At 43.7% G+C, this 21682-nt stretch overlaps 1 protein-coding gene and 1 long non-coding RNA gene across 4 annotated transcripts in view; one reads left to right on the top strand and one right to left on the bottom strand.

Moving 5' to 3' along the window:
* SMPX (small muscle protein X-linked) overlaps nt 1-21682 on the top strand; it is a 57935-nt gene that overhangs the window by 19189 nt on the left and 17064 nt on the right. For all 3 annotated transcript variants that reach the window (XM_038587054.1, XM_038587053.1, XM_038587052.1), the window contains exons 3-4: nt 1594-1680; nt 7546-7694. In XM_038587054.1, the coding sequence (XP_038442982.1) occupies nt 1594-1680; nt 7546-7680 (222 nt within the window). In that variant the 3' untranslated portion in view covers nt 7681-7694. The remainder of the gene's footprint in view (nt 1-1593; nt 1681-7545; nt 7695-21682) is intronic.
* LOC119868394 lies at nt 5439-9256 on the bottom strand. The gene is made up of 2 exons (XR_005386185.1): nt 8850-9256; nt 5439-8090 (listed from the first exon to the last, which is right to left on the bottom strand). It is a non-coding gene; the product is annotated as an uncharacterized LOC119868394 (long non-coding RNA).

Here is a 21682-nt window from a genome sequence, read left to right as displayed (position 1 = left end):
GATATTAAAAGAGGTGTATCCCGGAATTCATGAGGTATGCTACCATATTTGCCACCACAGAAGACGTATTTTCCCCCTTGCCTTAAGCCCCTCCCTCCTCCCACTCTAGACCACCTGATATTTCCAGTAAGCAGAGGAATAGCATAGAAGGCTCAGCCTTAGACTTTCCAAAATGCTTCCGTCTAAAATTGTGTTGCACCTACCTATATTCTGGTATACATTGTACACACCGATAAAAATACTCTTTGGCTTCTTGGCCCTAGGAATGGTGATGTACCTGTTTTGATACTCTCTACGAACACTTTGGATCTGTTTCCTTTCTGTAGGATCGGCTTTATTCTAGTAGGAGAGTTTTAAAGACCCTAGGAGGAAGACATCACTTCCTGCTCTGGGGAGAACACAGATCTGCCAGGCTGCCTGAACATGGACCCTGGATATTTCCTATCTTGAGTTAAACATTCCTCTGGCAACAGAGCTCATATCAGGCAGTTCCAAATGGATCTACCACGTTTCCTAATAATTTTGTTTGATGTGGTACCAAAATTGCCCAAACTGTATCACCAGGTAGTAAAATATTTCATTCCCTTTGCTTGGGCATCATTTTCCTGCATAACATCAAAGTGCAATTTCAACTTTTCAGGTCTAAATACCCAATTACTCATATCCAAAAACTCATACACTTTATCGTAAGTGGAAAAATTATGTTCAACCTTAAAAAAAGTTTTTGTTTTCTTTTTAGAGAGAGAGCACGGGTGGAGGGGAGGGGCAGAAGGAGAGAGAGAATCTTTTTTTAAAAAATATTTTATTTGTTTGAGACAGAGCACAAGCCGGCAGAGTGTCAGAGGGAGAGGGAGGAAGAGAAGCAGGTTCCAGCTGAGCAGGAAGCTGGATGTGGGGCTTGATCCCAGGACTCCGGGATCATGACCTGAGCCAAAGGCTGCCATTGAACCGATTGAGTCACCCAGGCACCTCACACATTATCTTCATAAAGGACAAAAATCTATGAAGCGTGACACCAATGAACTTGAGTTTCCAGCACTCTCCTTACGCACTGATCTGCACAGTGGTGTACTGGGGAGAAGGTAGAGGAGCATCAATTATAGACATCTCAAGAAGTGCTGAAAAAATCATAGACATTATGGAAAGGAGGAGGTGGTTTAGCAGGTGTGAATGCGGCCCTCCTAGGGTGAATCTGAAGGAAGCTGAAGGAGGGCTAAGGAGTGGAATGGCTTCTATGGATGCTGTTTCCTCCTTTCCTATCATTATGTGTTCCTTCCCCATCTGAGGGAGAGAAAAATATTAAGCATCACAGGAGGGCAACAGCCGGAACAAAGTGTCTTAAAATTCTTCTATTCAACAGGGAATTGTGAAATCACTGCACAGACCTAAGGATGAGTTCCAGAAATTTGTAATAAATGGAAGTCACATTTTCCTTCACATATTTTTATTCTGTCATTATGGCAATTTTCTTGAGGTAAAAAGCTTTAAGGATGTACTTTCTAGATGCATTTCTCCTCGCAATGATTATGGTCTCTGAGAGCCATTGCAACTTCCTTTTTTGAGCTAAATCTTCCCTGCTTTTTTTTCTTTTAGGCAAATATCAACATCCCAATGGGAGCCTTTCGGCCGGGAGCTGGGCAACCTCCCAGAAGAAAAGAGTGTACTCCGGAAACGGAGGAGGTGAGGAGAATTTAGCTGGCAGAGCTCAGCCCTTTCTTTCCCCTCCAGCCTCCGGATGAGAGCGGGGCAGAGGCAAGGCAAGGCTTGGCTCTCCAGGACAAGGGAGGCATGAATGAATGTGGGTCAAGGAGTCACCACCCAGTAGATCCATTTCTTTGACTCTTAGCCACGAAACACACTGCTCCTCACTGCCCCTCAGCTCTTTAAGTGCCTGGCACAGTTACTTGAAGATGCTGAGTTTAACATGTAGTTTGTTGATTGAGGAAGTGTGTGCGCGTGTGTGTGCTGGGGGAATAGCCTCTCACATGCTCTTGGTCTGACAACAGTCACTAGCTCAGTAAGGTTTCACTCGGAGCTTATACTGAACCTACTAGAATGTCTTTAGTACAGCTTCTGATGAGTGACAAACCCCTGTGGGAGCTCAGGTAATAAGCACGTTAAATTACTTGTGGATTCAAACAAAAAGTCCCAATCTCTGGGTATTTCCTTTGAAAACAGGACTTTGCAAAGGAGTCCATCAATTTCTGTCTTTTTTTCCTCCCGCTGATTCTTTACCTCTCCTCCAAATTCGGATGCCTGCTCGGCTGAAATGGAGGCCAAAGTGAGTAAGTGCATTAAATCGAGGAACCCCTCCATCCCGCCCCAAAGTCTGCATTTCTTCACCAGCTGTGCCTTTTCTGATGAAACCTGGAAGGTCTGATACTGAAAAAAAAATTCAGGTTTCAGACCATGTCATTCACATAAGACAAGGAAAATGGAATTAAACAAGGCCACAGGGCATAGCTAACTGTATTTCATCTTTTTAAAAAGGCTTTTTTTATTTTGAACTTTTGTAGGTGACCTCTTTGGTATTTGCCCTCAAAGAACACCTATCATCATTTCAAAGCTTCCTAATAAAACTTTGGTTGTCCCTCATCTAACCTTTTCTTCCTGTAAATAATTCCTGACATGGTCCTAAGTTAGTAGTTCCAGCCTCCTATCAATAGAAAGATAAGTTTTCAAAGAAGAAGTTGGAGTATTTGAGTGACACCACCAAGGTCTGGAATTTCCACCACTAAGTCACCTTTGATGAATAAAAATTTTGAACATATAAGTTGAAACGACCCAGCACTACCCTGCATTTCTGGTACATAATTTCAAACTCTGACGCTGCCGACTTGGCTATCTAGTTCACTCCTGAATATGAGCCCTCCCTCTGGGATTTTGGTCAAGCATTTCTGAGTCTGTGTCTGCCAAATAGGATTCACTCTTGTCCTCAGAGCTTTGCTGAGAGGACTCAGCGATATAATGGAAATGGCACAGCCTAGCAAGCGTTCAGTAAATGATTGGCCATCAATTGATCTAATTATCTAATTTTCATGAAGGACTCCCAGGCCTATTATCTGGCGTATTGTAAGAAATAGGCATGGGGAGGTTGAAGAAAGGACAGTGAAATTCTTCCCACACCTCTGTAATTAGGTTTTCTTCCCATGCTTCCTTAAGCTGTGTCTGTCACTCCCATGCCAGTCTGTCAGAAGGTAGCTTGACCCGGTTTTCTCACTAAACTGACGGATGTAACAGTTGTTTTGGAGGGTTGCATCTCATCTTCCCTCTGCGGTAAAGATGACCCTCAGTTCTTCACTGTACAACTGGTGCTTTCCTCCTCACAAGTGTCCCAGTCAGGGGGTTGGGAAAGCACTTTGCTCTCACACTTGTCTGATGGTTCCAGCACATTCTAAAATAGACAAGAACTGATATAGCCTGTTTGTGAACACCTACTTTATGATAAGCCACATGTACAGATGGCTAATCAATATTCTGCACAGGATGAAAGGAGTGAGGTATCCACAGAGATCCAGAGACTCCAGGAGTGTTTCTTGAAGTGAGCTGTACCTTTCTCATGGGGCTCCATGGGCTGGGATGGTGGTATTCTGTTCCTGTAAGAGCAGAAATGAGCTCTCTCGGGGCTTGTGGGGTCTTAGGTAGGGTTAGGATCTAATGACTCAAAGTCTGGCCCGGACCTTGGAATGAGTTTCTCATGGAAACAACATTGCATGGGGAACAGTTAGGCAGCGTGGCTTGGCTACAAGGGGCATTAAGTAGGATTTTGTGGGTTTGCCCCCTTTCGTCCTGTAGTTTGGAGGGAAAAATGGAATCTGAAATAAAAATAACTTCTACAGCCACACTTCCAAAAAATTTTCTAGTTCGCAAACCTGGAATTGCTTACATAGTTAGCTTTGGGATTTGTAGCCTAGCCTTGCATTAAGATAATCACTGTATAAAATGGAGATTATAACACAGCATCCCTGAACACAATAGGCCACCTCGATCACAGACAGTAGCTCCCCCATCTCAGTGCTGACGCCATCTCCTATGTGAAGAGGATGTACCCCAGCAGGAAGCCAAGATCAGCCTTTGGCTGTCTGACAAGGCCTGTGAGCACTGGCTGGGTCTTCAGCCCACCTATGGTCTCTGTGAGCCCTTTACTCTGCTCACAGAGCTGGAGCGCACCCTCCGTCTGCTCGGCCCAGCCAGTGTTGGCATGTGCCCGACATAGAGGCCTTACAGCCAAATCCTTACAAGCAGGGCCCATCTTTTGGATAATACAAGGCAGCTGCTTGCCTCGAGTGATTTGAAGGGTATTGACAAGCCTCCACTCTGCCTCTCAAATCTCTTTTTTGACCATAATTCCATCATTATTAAGCCAGAAAATAGCATGTTGGGCCTTTCTGTTAATTATTTCCCTCTCCACCTTGTGCCCTTACAAGATGCAAACACACTGCTTAATTCTGGTCTCACTACTTACTAGCTGTGAGGCCGTGGGCAATTTTCTTACTCTTTCCCTCCCTGCCCTGGGCCTCAGTTTCCTCAACTACACAACAGGGACAATAGCAGATTTATAGCATTGGTGTGAGGATTCAATGAGTTAGCCTTTGTAACTTAGAACAGCTAGCAGTGTGGTTGCTCTTAGTACTAAGTCCTCAGTGTCTGAGCACAGACGAGCACAGCAGACTCCATCACCCCACAGAGGGGAGGTTAGGGGAGATCTCAATAGGGTGTCTGGTAGTAAAGGGGGAGATGGAGGCAAGATAGCCAGAAAATGGTTCACCATTTCGCCACATTTTACAAATACTTTGTCAGTGCCCCCAGGGGAATGTTTCCCTTGACAACAGCCATTCCCAAAACTGGTAAAGTGCTCCGGCTGATAAGCCCTCTCTCGAGCTCTCTTTATCTCAACCAAAGAAAGTCTTCCATGTCCCTTCTCAGTTCAAATATCTATGTACAAAAGGAAAAAAAAAGTATTATGCATTAGCCAAATGGAGCCATCTGGAGCCCTGCCAACTCATGCCTTTATTTATTATAATTCTTATAATAAATTTATAGAAGAAATAGGATCTGATTACCATTTTTTAAAAGATGAGAGAAGTTTCAGTTAAGAATATGCACCACCATTAACCCCTTCTTGAGTCAATGTCATGTCTACTTATTGAATATATCCATTTATAATTTCCATCATATGTGACCGTGCCAAATCAAGTGCTAAAAGTCTTACCTTATAAGAAAAGCCCAGTACATTGAGGTTTTAATAATTTGGAAGTGGCTAATATTAAATATTATCATCCTCTATCCGTGTATGTTCACATAGTAAATCTTTGCATATAGACACATAACTACACACAGCGGCTTTATGCGTTAAATGTGCCAATATAGCACATTTTGATATTACAAACACAGTGAATGTGACGTACCCAGGAACTTAACAGAAGGAATTAGAGACATTTTTCTTCTTCATGCTTCTTTATTAAGCTCTACCCACCTAACAACCATGGGAACATTCATAAGTGAGGAAACATTTTTCATTTCAGTGCTACACATATTTAAAAAAAAAACCAATTTATAGCCTTGTTTAAAACCTCTTTCCAAAAGCCTAGCAAAGAACACTTTTGAATACCTGGTGCTCCAAGTGGATGTTTAATAGTTTTAATTATTGCTTCTAAATCTGCATTTATAAATGATAAATGTGTATCCTTGATAAAAGGAAGCCAATCCTATGGCTCTGTACGTTGGCCTGAGGAAACATTATTTTCCAGATATTTACAACAGGTACAGTCTACACTGAATCTACACTGAATCACATTTTGTGTGGGTGACACATTAGCTCTTTCATCAGTGTTGTGCCAACATTCAAAGAAAATGACTACAGGAGAAACCATTAGTCCTTAGAACAGCACGTTAATATTTTATATTTCTACTCACCCCTCAAACAGGCAATTCTATAAAGGACATGACTACCAAATAATTGGTTAGAGATTGGGACTCTTGAACAGTTTCTTCCCTTTCCCTGTAGGTTCGAGACATTTTGAGAACTAGATGTAGGAGCCAGATGGAGGCAAAGCCCAGCATTAGCTTGAATACCCAGGTCACAGGGCTGCCTGGTTAGGCTGGCAACAAGTATGGGCATAGGGCTTGAACCACAGGCAAAGGTGTGGTTTCTTACTCCTTTTCCCTGAAACTGTATTGGTTTACTCAGTTGTTGGCCAAACAGATGAAGCCCTGCCAGTCCCACATCTTGACTGTGTTAGTTTGGGTCCTCCAAGAAGCCCACAGAACGATGGGTTTGGACATACAAGATATTTATTGGCAAAACCACTTGTAAGGAAGAATGGGAGGGTGGTTGGATGTGACGTGGGTGAAGAAGAGTGGGACAGCGGATGGGGGCAAAACCTCTTAGACCTCACTGCTGTTCTAAGGAAAATTCTCGAGCTGAAGTTCCTTCCCAAGAGTCTCTTGTCTCCCGGGAACAGGCTGGCTTCAGGATCCTGTGACACTCAGTCATTGGGCACGAGCAGAGCAGCCGTGGGAAGTGTGATCTCAGTGTGGTGATGGGCGGCTTGTAGGGCGAAGCAGCTGGGGCCAGTTATCTAATTACCCTGCCGGGAGAAAACTGATCGGAGAGGCGTGCTCCTGTGGCTGCCACGGTGATCAAATGTTCCTCCAACATCTCTCTTCTAGGGCCAGAGAATATGCTCCCCACCTCTACCATAGGAACAATGAGCTCATAAGCAACTTTTTTCTATAGTAATGACTTGGGGGTTGTAGGAGCCACATACAGCCACTGATCTCATTGTTACAGTCACTGTTAATATGTATGTTTGGCGTATGTACACAGGCATATATTTGCCATTATGGTACATTCTTGGGATTAATCAGCTAAACAATAATGGGCAAGTGTGCATGTCTGTACCAGGCATTATAGGAGCCACAAAAAAAAAAAAAAACATATAGGATGTGGTCTCGCCCTAAAGCTGCAACAATATAAAAACATTAAATAATAGGAAATTTCAAATAGCTCCTAAAGCTGGGAGGGAGAACTGGGCCTCCTCTGTGACTCCACCTCATCCCACCCACATTCAAGAAGGTTTTGCTTATATAAATACTAGTTTGTTTATGCTTCCCAGAGATGTTATTGGAACAAAGGCTGGCAGCTACTGCACCCCAAAGAAAAATATTTTTAAGCTTCTGGACTAAGTCATTGTTAGAGCCAACTGTGTACTAACATTCTACAAATCTCTGCTGTGCAGGCATATTAGGATCCTAAGATACGAAATTAAATTCGCTCTCGTAAGGTGCTTCTCCTGGAAACACAAATCCTAACTAGTCATAATGTTTGTTAGTTTTCAGGCATTGAATAGTACTCCTGTGTTTTCTAAGTCACATGGAGATGACTTGTTTTCTTCTTCTAACTTTATTTCATATTCGTCTACAAACTTCAGATCTTCTGGAAGCTCCGAGGGTGTCTCAACAGCGCAGGAACAAGTGACAGAGAGCCCAAATGCCTTTTTTTTTTCAGAGAGCCCATCCCTTCTTACTTTTCTTTCTCTTCAGGGTGCTCCTCCCACCTCGGATGAGGAGAAGAAGCCAATGCCAGGAGCGAAGAAACTTCCAGGACCTGCGGTCAACCTATCAGAGATCCAGAACATTAAAAGCGAACTGAAGTATGTCCCCAAAGCTGAGCAGTAGTTGGAAGAAAGAAGGTGAGTGAAAAATTATTTCCTTCCACTTAAAAAGACTGCTATAAAATGGGTTACGGAAGCCTTCCCCAGAGGGAGTCTGGAATTCCAGAAGCATTCATTAAGCTCCAGGGCCTTCAGTTTAGACCAGTTTTTCTGATGCAAAGATTTCCTGGTAAAGCCGAGCTTCGGGGCCTGTCATATTTCATAACCAGCTGGAGAGCCATAGAGGATGTTTGTCTGCCAACCCCTTTCTGGTCACCTTCTTTGCTGGGGGAGAGCAGGGTTGGGAGTGGGCCCTGGGGAGCTTTTCATCTTGGGGTCCCTCATTCCACGCCTCAGTTTCCCCACCCAGATGCCACGAAGAGTGACGAGCTTAGTCTTCAGGAGAGGCTCATGGGAGCAAGGTGTTGAGGAGATCTGGAAGTGTAAAGAGGGTAGGGATCAGTTCAGGCCTTGACAGGAATAACCCAGATGTGTGCAGAGCAGACCAAGGGGCCCCAGTGATGACTCAGAATGTGCACGAGGGAAGAGCAGGCTCAAAACTGTACCTGCCACCCTCCCAAGGAGGCAGTGCAGGCAGGGCCTGTGACCTTATTTTTATTGTTAATGGATCTGTTCAATCATGACCCTCTGGTGAGGGCTCAGCCCGGCCCTGCGTCTGCAGACCTGACAGGTGCGGACTGGTTTGCGAATTTTGCCAGCAGGGGGCGTGTGGAATCGGCCTGTCCTCTCTTTCCAGCTCTCTCCTGGGAACCTGAGAGCAAATCTACTTTATCCAACATTACTGAATCCCACCATGCACAGTTTATTCCGTTTCTTAAGCAGAAGTTTAAGTTCAGAAGAGAGGAATCTACATTGGTAACACAAAACAGGTCTTTATCTGGCTGACTGCCCATTCATTCGTTTGTTCATCAACTCACCCATTTCTTCAATATTTGCTGAGCATCCCCTATGTGCTGAGCAGTAGAGACGTGTGTTAATCATATGCCATGTGCCAGATACTGTATGAAGAGCATCACATCCATCGTTTCTGATACCCACTTATTGCTCCCATTCTTGAGATGAATCTTACAGAAAGACTGGTTTTCCCTGTCTGTCATGCATCCTCAAGAGGGCATGTGACTTCAAAGTTAGTGCTGTCACTTACGTGTTATTCACCCCTTCCTCCCACCGTACCTTACAGAGGTATCACACGCTCCCTATGGGTGTCAGGGTGACCTCTGGCCATGTAGGTCAAGGCAAGCACAGCACTGGAGCCCTGCTGAGCCTTCTCCTGTAGACATAACGAAGAATAGAACATTCTCTGAGATAATCCCAAGTGTAATGGCAATGTTACTTGTGTCACGCTTATGCCGGCTTACTAGAACATTTCCAAGTTAGCTCTACGGAAAAGATTTCTTTATGGTACAGAGAAAGAGGAGCTGTTTTGAGTTAAAATAACACAACACAGTATCTAGTGTTTTCAGCACAGTTACATAAAAGAACAAAGGAGTAAGAATAAAATACAGTGGATTCTATGACTCTAGAATGAATCCCAGGAACCTGGCCAGGGCCCAAGTGACGCAAGCAGGAACTGACCTGAGGTGCAGTGACAAACACTTATTATTTATGACAGAATGAAACAAGTTGATGATGAGCATCATTACACTCTGCCCTGCTTATATAGCCAAGCTGAGATGAAATACTGCAATATGCTTGGGACAAAGCTGCAGAACTTTCTTGTGAGAAACCCCGGGGAAGGGAAATAAACGTTGTGTAATATTTATTATCATCACCCAACCAAGGCCAGTTAGACACATGAATCTTTAATGTAAACTTTAAAGGACTTTGCTCTTATGAAATTCATGTCGACCTAAATTTAACCCTGGTTACGGTTTCAGAAGAACTTGGTTTTGAAGATTCAAAGGAATGCTGTTTTAAAATGAGCTCAGAGAGGATCTTGAAGTGTTATCTGGCAGTGAGTGTGCAGCCTTGGATCTATGGTTACAGCAATGGGGAACAATATCAACTCAATAAAATACCGAAAAGTTACCAGATAGCCAGGACAAGTTTTTCTTACTTCATTTTCTCAGAGAAGACTATAATGATTCTTTTTCCCTGAACAAATTCTAATAATGCAAAACCACTCAGAGAGGCCTATTTTTCCTTATTCTTACAGGAATGTGAAAACCTAACGTTGTCACGGTAATTGATCTGAATTCCTAATGAGTACAGTCATTGTTTTAAGCCAAGGAATGACCTTTATTTCTTGTAGCAGAGGTAGTAGGCTGGTTTGCTTTTGACGTACTAATTCTTCTCCCACAATTATGTCAGATTTTGAGACTTCCATGGTCATGGTTTGTGGTCACAGAGGGAGAGCCTTTTTTTTTAACATTGACTCATTCAGTGGACTCATAAGGCGTAAATATCCTGGACCAGCCATCATTTAGCCCCTTACTGGTTGGCCTGATTTCCTCCTTCTGGGCTACCTCTTTGTCTTTGCTGCTTGATCAGGAATCTCCTGTGTCTACAGTCAGAAGCTACCATTGGCTTGTTTCTTTATAGCTATAGCAGATTCCACCTCAGACTTCATAGATAGGGATCTGGAGAACCCAAAGGACTGCTCAGGGCTGGTGTCCAGCAAGCTGGGTGTCCTTTTCTGTTCCCTCTCTATCCTCCGATCAGACCACAGGTGCCCAGTAAAGAGCCTCTAGCTCTGTACCATGGCATTTTCTTCATTATGTGCTAAGATATATAGATGTCAAACTTGGTCTCCACTCTAGGGATACTTTGATCTTGGTGGAAAGATAAAATACTTCAAAAGGCAACTCAAGAATTAGCAGCTCAGTGATTCAAGATATCCAATGACTGTTTATGATCCTCTAAGTAGGCAGGAAAGATAACTGATGTTATGATTTATGAGAGGGGTAACTTGTGATGATTTTGTGTCAGGGACAGTTTGAAGGAGGTAGTGGGAATGGGATGGTTTAATAGAGGCCCAGAATTAGCCTCTGGACATATGGAATGTCCAGAACATCATTAATAGACAAGCCTAGTGAGATCAAACAGTTCCTCTAGGGCAACGTCCTTAAACTTCTGGAGTGGAGCAAAACAAGATCGTACAACCAGCCCACACCATCTCTTCTCTTCTTCCAGTGGTAAAAAAAACTCAGTGTTTTTTTTTTTTTTTAAAGAACTCAGTGTTAACAAAGCATTGGGAAGGAACAAAATAAGTATCAAAGTGGTAGCAATACAGCAATCACAAGAAAAATGGTTAACAAAGGGTAAACCCTAAGAATAAATCTACAATTATGTTAACGAGCACAAACAGCAGCAATTGAAAGTCCTGGGACCCATGAAGCACTAGAGAGAAACTGTTGTTCTGAAGTTGCAGGAATTCTTCCTCTCTGTGTTGGACATTACAGTATGGCCACATGTTGTGTGGCAGCCAGACTTCATGGTTACATACTAAACCAGGGCTTCAGAAAGATGCGAAATTTAGTGATTCCTAATAATTCGCTTAATAGCTTTTGGCTATGCATGGACTTAATCCCCATCTGCCATTAAGAACTGAAGAAAGCACTCGCATTTTTGCATTAGGAAGACTTTTGAGGTCAACCAGTGGGTATTGGACCATTCTCTGAGAAACACTGTGGTAGGGCATGGAGAGTGAGTTCAAATGATCCGCAATGCTTGTGTGGTCATACACAGCCCCATGATCTCGAGCTGGCCTCTATCCCATACCCCACATCAGCCAACCAGCCTTGCTTCTGGATTTCTTTGACAAGAACCATCATAATGCCTTGATAGAGGAGGTATGCCTTCTTCCAGCACTCTGCCCCACCCCTAGCATCTTCTGTTTACGCCATCACAATATTTACCAAAGTTATGTATTGGTTTCCTTGTTTATACCTTCTTTATGATGCTAGGATATAGCTTCTTTTTTTTTTTCAGGATATAGCTTAAAGGCTGGGGGGGGGGCACCTGATATGTCATGAGCATGTAAGGCATGTCTGTAGAATGTTACTGGTGCTGTGACCATAGCAAGTTTGGTGGTCCCTAAAAATGTGTTCTTGTAGACTCCCCAAGTCCTTGTATTCTCATGGGGATTACTATTTAAAAGCAAGACTAGCTTTTCTTGCCAGGTCTGAAAGTAACATTGTTGACCACGATCAGTCAAGGTCTCAGAAATTTGACTTGAATTCACTGATTTTAACTTCATTATTCCTCTGGGAAACCAAAAATTTGGAGAAGATGTCACCTTTGGTTCATAGTCTTCAAAGGGAGAAAAACATGTAAAACCAGAAGAAAATAATTTACTTATCAAGAGTTATTTGGATTTATTTTTCAAAGACCATCTAGGTCCAGATAAGACATATTTACCAACCATTCATCCAGATGTCATTTCTGCTAGAAGAGAACATAAGGTGTTCATTACTCTTAAATGTTAACTACTATGCATCACCATTGTTCCTGCTGATTCAAGGGCTAATTTTGAGAGTGTTGGCAGGAGGGCAAATTGATGTACCCAGACATTTGATGAAAAGTGCATTTAGTACCTAACAACAGACCCCTGAAATACATGATTCATAGTTACAAAATTAAAGGAAGAAACAGTTCAACAATAAGAACAGGATAATTTAATACCCCACTTTCAACAGTGGACAGAAGTAGACAGAAGATCAACAAGGAAACTGTCTTAGTCTTTTGTTATATAGTCTTTTGCTATATAACAGTATACCTTAGACTGGGGGGCTTATAAATAACAGAAATTTATTTTTTCACAGCTCAGGAAACTGAGAAGTCTAAGATAGAGATGCCGACAGATTTGGGGTCTGATGAGGCCCTGCTTCCTGGTTTATTTTTTTTAATAATAAATTAATTTTTTATTGGTGTTCAGTTTGCCAACATACAGAATAACATCCAGTGCTCATCCCGTCAAGTGCCCACCTCAGTGCCCGCCACCCAGTCACCCCACCCCCCGCCCACCTCCCCTTCCACCACCCCTAGTTCGTTTCCCAGAGTTAGGAGTCTGCTTCCTTATAGATGGCCATTATCTAACTGGATCCTCACATAGTGGAAGGGATAAGGGAGTTCTCTGGGGTCTCCTTTATAAGGGCACGAATCCCATTCAACAGGGCTCCCCTCTCATGACCTAGTCACCTCCCAAAGGCCCCACCTCCAAATGCCATCACATTGGGATTACATTTCACCATATGAATTTGCATGGATATAAACATTCAGTCTACAGCAGAAATAGAAGACTTGAATAATACTATCAACCAACTATACCTAAGAGACATTTATGAAACATTCCACCCAACAACAGAAGAAAACACATTCTTCTCACGTGTACATGGCATATTGTCAGGACAAGCCACAGGTTAGGCCATAAAGCAAGTCCCAATAAGTTTAAATGGACTGAAATCATGCAAAGTATGTTCTTGGACCACAGTAGAATGAAAGTAGAAATCAGTTATAGAAGAAAGTTTGGGAAATCCCCAAGTTGTGAAACTTAAATACCACACTCCTGAATAAACCAATGAGTGAAAGAAGAAATCACGAGGGGAATCAGAAAATACTTTGAGACAAACAAAACCGAAAAGACAATATACCGAACTTGTGGGATGCGGTGAAAGCAGTGCTTAGAGGGAAATTTACGGTTCTAGACACTTACATTAAAGAAGAAGAAAGGTATCAGTAACCAACCAATCAAATCAATATTAGCAGCTCTATTTTTGGAAACCATGCCCTTTATTATTTTAAACTTAATTGATACCTACATATGTGGCAGATGATTAAATTGATGTGTAAATGGAAATATCTTTCCTTTCAAAGTAAGATGTAATATGCCTTAAAAATCAATTCGTATATACTATAACAAAACAGAAGGTGGGAAATAGAAAATAATCACCCATAAGATCACCATTTTAGCATTATACTCATTTTGATAGCTGCCCCATTTTGATTTCCTCTACGTTTACATATAAGATACAGCAACAAAGTTGCTGATATGGGATTTGGGGTTATCAGGGCATGGAAGGTTTGGTCTCATTACCTTCTACCTTTGCAATTTTGAGCTCAGGGTCTCTATCCCCTCATTTCATAAAAAGCAGAAAGCAGTGTCTTCCTCACAGGGTAGCTGTGAAGGATCAGGGAGATGGAGAGATTTAAGAAAGTGTAGGTGGGCATGGCACCCAGGGCAGGGTAATTATGCAAAGATGGGAACTGGTTCTCCTTTTACTTTTTCTTTACATAACGTCATTCACAGCACGCGTATGATTTCATATCTTGCTTTTTCCACACTACATTTTCTCAGAAGAATATTTTTTATGTTGCTTTGTGGCCTTCAGAATTAAGATGATTTATTTCTCATAGTGCTTGGCTTATCATGATTTCATAACCTTTTCCCTTTTCCAGAAGACAAAGGACTGATTTATGGTTGCTACACAGAACTAAATTTAAAAAAAAGAAAAAAAAACTTCTCTAAATATCTTCTTTGATTTGCTGGAAATTTCTGTCTTCAATTTTAAAATGTTCCCCACTTTGACTCAATTACAGAAGCTCTCTTCACTTTTTTTTTTTGAAGGAAATGGCTTTATCCTGAGATGTTTCACTCTCTAGTGAAGCCATTTTTCCTTTGATTTGTGATGCTCTTTTTTTTTTTTTTTTTTTTTTTTTTGGTTCTCCACTTGGTTAGGATAAAGATGAGTTCTGCCGCAGTTCTGAACTCCATCAAGGTTTTATTCATTTGTTTTCCTGACCATCAAAGCTATTATTCTAGGCCCTGGTTACAAACTGTGTGGGTGCCAAGTGCTCTTGTGGGTGAACATAAGAAGCCTTTGAGTTGATTGTGGCAGTTGCTTTAAGAGCCTCTCCACAGCAAATACATAGAAGCTATCTGGATGGTTTCTCTTAAAACAGAGATCTGGAGGGCCTAGTGTGTGAACTAGTGGGGGAGAGCTGGAATCAGTGAGAGAGCATTCGGGGGGTAGACCTGAGACCAGAGAAGCACATCTGCTCCAGTCAGCTTGGTGGAAGGTGGAGGTGACTGAGGACCCAACTGTAGAACCCTGGACATGGGCACATAGATTTCCACGGGCTAAAGGACACTTCTGACTGGCAGCACTTGCCATGCTTGCAACACACTGGAACTCAGTACGCCATCTCAGAAGTGTGGGGATTGGTACGGGGTGCCAGTGTCTGCAGACAGCTTGAGTTGTCACACCTGGGAGGAGGTATGGGCTGCTACCGTCATCTAGTGCACAGACGCCAGAGATACTAGTAAATGTCCCCCAGTGCCCAGGACAGGCTCCTCCCTGCCAGCCCCAAGCAAAGAATTATCTAGTCCCAAATGTTAGTAATGCTGAGAGTAAGTAATCCTGATTTTCCCAGTTTGAAGGTTTATGTCGGGACTGACTTGTTTGCCTTTCCAAACAATCAGTGTATTGTATTTTACAGAAATTAAAACATTAATAAAAAGAATAATAAATAATTGCCCAGTATTTATTATCTCTTTATAGTCACAGAGACTTAGGAATAAAAATAAAACCCTCTTGAATAGGATTCTTTTGTCAACTGGTAAACGAAATATATTTATGGTAGATGGTATACATAGAATATTCCCCAGTAATAGTATTAGGCCTTAAACACAACTATTTTTTATAGGTTCTTTTTTCATCTTAAATGTATCAGAAAGCAGTAGGTCATCTTAGCGGCTCATCAAGTCTTTTAAAATCTGAATGTTAAGCATTTGTAATCACCGGCACCAACGTCAACGTCATCCTTTTCGTTGCCCTCATTGGTGTGACCACGGAGTGTGTGCTCAGGGGATGCCCGACGCCACGGCTCGTGCTTCGCGTACGTTAGTTCATTCACTGCTTGTGCTGACTACCTGGAGTATACACGATGCTGCTCAGACACTTAAGGAAAAGAAGGCCAGGAGACTTTACGAACTTGACCTGGGGTACCCCGCTTGCAGGCCACGGAGAGGAGATGCAGATTGTCGTCTGTCATACTCCACAGCCTCTCCTTTTAATCACTGTCACCCACTGCATTCTCTGAACAACAACTTCTCTTAGTTGAATCTTCCAGGGTTTGCAAATATTTCACTGTGTCAGGTCAGAGTAAAACAAGCAAAGGCTAAGCTCTTCACAAAGAGGTGATCCTCTAACTCTGACTCATTGGTTTATTCATTCGTTCGTTTGCTCATTCATTCATTTGTGCGTGAACTCATTCATTCATTCATTCATTCATTCATTCATTCATTCATTCAACAAGCACTCATTAAGCAAGGAGCATGTGCCAAATGCGGAGGGTATCAGCGTTGTCGACTCGGATATGAATCGGCGTCTGCCCGGCTTCAGCTGAATGCACAGAACGCTGCATGGAAGCACAAGTAATTTGCTTTTTTTAAAGGTCTTGAAGAAGAGGAAGGGTTGATGTCCATAAATATCAGAGAGTGTGAAAGAGAGGAGGGTTGAGAGAAAGGCAGAGGAAGGAAGGGAAGGAGGGAACGGAGAAAGGGATGGGACAGCAGCGACAGTGGCAGTGCTGGGGACCACGGGGGCCCGGCTCGCTGCTGACAAACGGCACAGAGGAATGCCAGGCCTCGGTGGAGGCCGCCTGCGCTCCGGGGGCGAGCGAGGGCTTGGCAGGCGTCGCTGTGTCATCACGAGGCAGCCGGCTCCTACCCGTGGAGGCTTTGCTCTCGTTCCCTCTCCCGCTGCGTGCAGCCCACACAGAAAACCGGGGAAGTGAATTCCAGGCTGTCTAATCAGGCTTGGCTGCGTCGTGACAACACTGCTCGTTTTAACTCCCTCCGCACGTTGTGGCATTTGAGAAGGGGAAGGAATCACGAGGAGCAAGTCAAGGCTCGCTTGTGCTCCGGGGCCACCGCTCCCCGCCTGGGAGGCCGCGGCTCCACAGCCTCTGGTTTGGGGCTCTATGCAGACGGCCAGGTGGTGGCTGCTTTAATCCCAGGCGGGGCCGGTCAATTGGCTTCTCACTGAGGGAAATTTCTATCAAGCAGTCCACAGATTGGAGTCGCTTTGGTCCAGGCAGGTGGCAGAAAGACTGCTCAGAGCAATTCGTCCTGACTGCTGGAAAACCAGCGGAGCGCAAGCGAGTCCCACTGCCCCCAAGTCACCGGTGGCTCTTCCTCCCACCGCAGAAAACCTGCCCTGACACGCAGCGGGCACAGCCTAATCCTTAACAACTCGCACACTATTGCACTGCCCAGCTCTCGCCTCGCCCCCCCATTTTGGACACAGATGATAGGAATCACGGCTGCCCTTTAGCTGCAGAGACAATGATTCATTCTGGAGAACTTACCAAACAGGTTTATTAAATTCTGAGTGCTCAAACATCCGTTTATTCAGACTCAATTGCTTTTCATCTTTTAATCATTTTGTACATGAGCTACTTGGAATTTACTTTAGCTGAATTAACCTTTTTCTTCATAATGCAAGTTAACAGCTCGAACCGGATTTCAATGGGAATGAGTAAAGTATGGGAAAGACTCATTTAGGAAGTGAACATCTGCCAGGCCCCGCAGTGTTAGAGGAGGCGCCGAGGACGGTGCCCCTGCGGGAGCTCACGGTCCGGCCAGGGGAGGACGTGAGCGGGGGCATTAGCTTGTAAAGGTTGCAGCAGGAATGACGCAACGAGACACAGCCTTTGAATATAGGCGACGAAGATTCTAGAGACGATGTTAGAAAACAAATATTCGAAAAGAAGGTTGATGAGCAAACACTTTAGAGGGGACTTGGGTATAGGTTCAGGCCCCGGCTTTGCTATTCCCTTGGTCTGTGATTTGGCATAATGGCTCTGTGTCTTTGTCTGAAAAATAAGGAAAAATCCCTACCTCACAGGGGTGATTTTGCTCCTGACCCTAAGGGACATATTGCAATGTCTGGAGAAATGTTTGGTTGTCACCCCTCAGGGCAGATACCACTGGCACCTAGTAGGTTGAGGCCAGGGGTGCCACTGACTATCCCACAATGTGCAGGACAGCCCCCCACAAGAAATGTCAGTAATGATGAGATTGAGAAACACCGAATGCCACGGTGCGCATAAAGTCCTGAGCCCAGTGGTAGCTATTATTACTGATGAAAGCATGTTACCAGGGGAAGGAACCTAATCAAAGGCATTAGGCAGTGGATGTGCTAGAGTGGGCACAGCTGCACTCCACGTCCAGCTGTATCATGTAGTAACTCTGTGACCTTGTGCAAGTTGCTGGGCACTCTGAGCCACACATCTAAGTAGGAGTGAGGATACCAATCTTGAGACGGAGCCATAAAGACATGGAGTTGACTCCGATGGGGCATCTGGCATGAACCAGCATCCAGAGAGTGTTCATGCCCTTCATAGTCCCCACTTCTTGCCTATACCCTGTGTCTTCTACCCTCTTCTACCAAGGGCAGCGATTGGTTGGTTGGTTTTTAAATGAAATGCTCTCTAAAGAGTAGCTCTGCAGATTTTCCCAGGGAATATAAAAGAGCTCACTGAAAATGAAACTCCACTAATTGTCTGTGACTAACAGGAGCTCACCGAATCACCTGCAAGCCTCCGAGAAGCTCTCTTTCTCCGCCACCACCTACCTTGCGTCATCCAAGCCTGAGCCAGTTTGTGAGAGGATTTCTAAGCTGCGTGTAAGCCCCTTCTCCAGGAGGAGGCACTGCAGTCCCACTTTTCCAAACCCGCAGCAGCTCCAGTTTCCAAAGCCCTTGTCTCCACAGTAAAATTACAAACATTTCACTCAAGTGCTTTCATTTTGTTTTGGAAGCTTCAAGGGATTTCCACTCCTCCTCCTACCATTTTAAAGCAGCAAATATACCTGGTTTGTAATTTCAGACTTTTCCCTGAAGAAAATCAGCTTAAGAAATATTTGGGAGGCCAAGCTGCCTTCTGTTATCAAGGAAAAGTGAAACAATGCATTTGAGACACCATTTTACTGAGCATTTCGAATGGGCTTGATGGCCAAAAAGAGGTATCTCATCTTTTTAGTAACCTTTGGTGCACAGACTGTTTTATCGGAGTCTGGTCTAGAAATGAAAACAAGATCCATATCAATATAAACATCCAGAAAGTGCCCTAGGTGTCTTCTCTATGACGTCTTCTCCTGGCTCATGCCCATTCACATCCAATTTATACCTATTATTACTCCCTAGGAGTGTTTCCTCCCTCTTTCTGATGTTGCTTAACTTGATCATTAAGTAATGTCCACTTTGTAATAAGAGTGAAACAGGTAGGCAGGCATTAATAAACACATGTGCCCAACAACATGGCAGCTTCGCCACTGTGAATAAGCCACTTAGGAGGGCACCACGAGCCAGGCGATGAGGAAATAGAGGCTTATTTGGAGTTTTAAGTTTTAACGAAATCACATCTTTTAACGAGAGACTAATAGCAGCAATAACATTAACAAGCCCTTGTACTTGATTTTAAGACTTCCAAAGTACTTCTATGTTCGCTTTTGAGGCTCACAGCAGTTCCATGAGACAGGAAGGGCAATGAATTTGCAGTTCCTTCTTATGTGACTTCCAACTTCACACAGGGGAGAAGATTGTGGGATGTGTCATCTCCTTCCAGAGAAAGTTCATTTTAAGAGTATTAATTAAGCCTAGTTAAGAGCATCTGGAAAAAACAAACAAACGGGTGCAATCTCTTTAAATTAGAGAAGTAGGATCGCCACACAGTCTACAGCAGGTGCCAAAGAAGGGTTAGTTACAACCCGTGCCATGGGCCAGAACTGAACAGGTAATGGCTTGCTCTGCTTATACCCAGGAGGACTTTCTCATTGAAAAGACACCTAGGATTAATCTATCCACTTCTATGAATAGATATAGCCCAAAGGAAATGTACTCTCTGAACTTTCTTTTTTTTTTTCCAATTTGAGGTTGTTGGTTTATTTTAAAAAGGCGTGTTTTGCAGCTATTAACGTCCCACATCATACAGATAACCCGCTTTACCTCCCCCCATCCCCACCCCATCCCCTCCAGTTGTCTTTTATATATATATATATATATTTTTTTTAATTGAAGTTCGATTTGCCAACATATAGTATAGCACTCAGTGCTCTCATCCTGTCAAGTGCCCCCCTCAGTGCCCGTCACCCAGTCACCCCATCCCCCTGCCCGCCTCCCCTTCCACTACCCTTTGTTCGTTTCCCAGAGTTAGGAGTCTCTCATGTTTGGAAAATGAGTGGGAAAAATTAGAGAGGGTGACAAAACACGAATTTTTATTTCTATTTATGATTTTCTTGCTGCCTAACCTTAAAAAATCATATTGTATCATTTTTATTTATTTAATTTTTAAAAGTAGGCTGCACAGTCAACGTGGGGCTTGAACTTATGACCCTGAGATCAAGAGCTGCATGATCTATTGACTGAGCCAGCCAGGTGCCCCATATTGTATCCTTTATATACGTATAAACATACAATACACACACACACACACACACACACACACACACAGGATCCCAGATTTGAAAATCAGGTTGAAATATCTTCATTTCAGAAAGACTAGGTGGCAAACAAATGCCCCCAGGGAAGACTTCACTTTAAGAAACCCCCAAAATCATCTCCCTAAAGGTACACTCTCCTGGAAAGCTCTCCACTGTCACCAACAGCCAAGAAATGGCATCCTGGATTCCCTGTAGAATCATATATGAAGTTTACTGCTGGTTATCTGTCAGGGGAGAGAGAGCCTGGGAGTCTGAGCCAAATCCAATTCAATTATGGGCCAATTATAGACCTGCTTCCACTGCCAGGAACGGGCCACACCACCAACCCAGCTGGTTTCAGAGCCCCTGGCTGGCAGGGACTCCCTGTACATGAGTAGAAGAGCTGGTGGCTCAGATAAGACAAAATAGCTGAGACGGTGTTTGGAGAGCAGCACAGATGGCGAACGCCAGTATGCCTCCCCTGAACCTCCTAACCATCTCACTACCAATCTTTCACAACTGACTCCAGACTCCATTTTCCCTCCTGGGTGGCACCCCTTCCCATGATCAAATTATGAAACACCAAGAGGTGGTAGTCAGGGCTTTGCTCTCGCACTCGGAGTCAATCTTGCAGCCCTGGCCACGCTGCTAACTAGGAGCACAGTGTCTGGATTACCCGCATCACCACTGACAGCTTCACCCAAGTTAGGAGTTAAAATGCCAAGAAAGGTGAGTTAGAAACTTGGGTTAGGTGAAAATAAAGCTATCTCTGTTAAAAATCAAAACAACTTTGTGAAGTCTAGCTGGCACTTCCAGCCGAATGACATCATTTCAGGTCTGTATTCTAGCATCGAGTGGTACAGTTCTCCCTCCGGGCTGGCTTTGCCTGTCTGATCTGCCAGTTTAAGAAGCAAGCTCATCTCTAACTTTAAGGGAGATCCCGAGGAGAGCGGGGACAAGGCAGCACCAAGGACAGCATCCCGTAGGCTGTGGCAGTGGAAACCATTTAGATTGGCCTCCAGCAGCGGTCATCAAAGTTTCTCAGGGCCTTGGCATCACGTGGAGGGCCTCCTGAAACTCAGACTGCTGGGTCCCACCCCCAGAGTTTCTGATTCAGTGGGTCTAGGGTGGGCACGAGAATCTGCATTTCTGACAAGTTCCCGCAGGCTGCTGCTGCTGGTTTGGGGACCACACTTTGAGAACCACTGACCTCGAGCCAGTAATCTAGATTGTTTAGGTCTGGACATTGAGAATTTCTAACTAACCCATCATCTGATCCATAGTTTTATAACTAGTATCCAAAGGTATAGTAAGCAACTTGGTCAAACCTCTTTGCTGAAATTCAGATACACAAAGCATCAATGAAGCAACAATCATAAATGCTTAGAATAGGGTTTCTGAGGGTCAGGCACCATGCCAAGTATGTCACCTTGTGATTAGTAAATGAGTTAGAATTCATAAGCTCCATTTCACAGGGGACAAACCTGAGGCACAGACAGGTTATGTGACTTCCTCTAAAGTAGCACAACTAGACAACAGGACAACTGGGATTCAAATTTGGGCTGACTGGCTCTTAACCCATTAC

This window comes from Canis lupus, chromosome X (assembly GCF_011100685.1).
Source record: "Canis lupus familiaris isolate Mischka breed German Shepherd chromosome X, alternate assembly UU_Cfam_GSD_1.0, whole genome shotgun sequence".
Taxonomy (NCBI): domain Eukaryota; kingdom Metazoa; phylum Chordata; class Mammalia; order Carnivora; family Canidae; genus Canis; species Canis lupus.
This window is presented reverse-complemented; position numbering and strand designations above follow the sequence as displayed.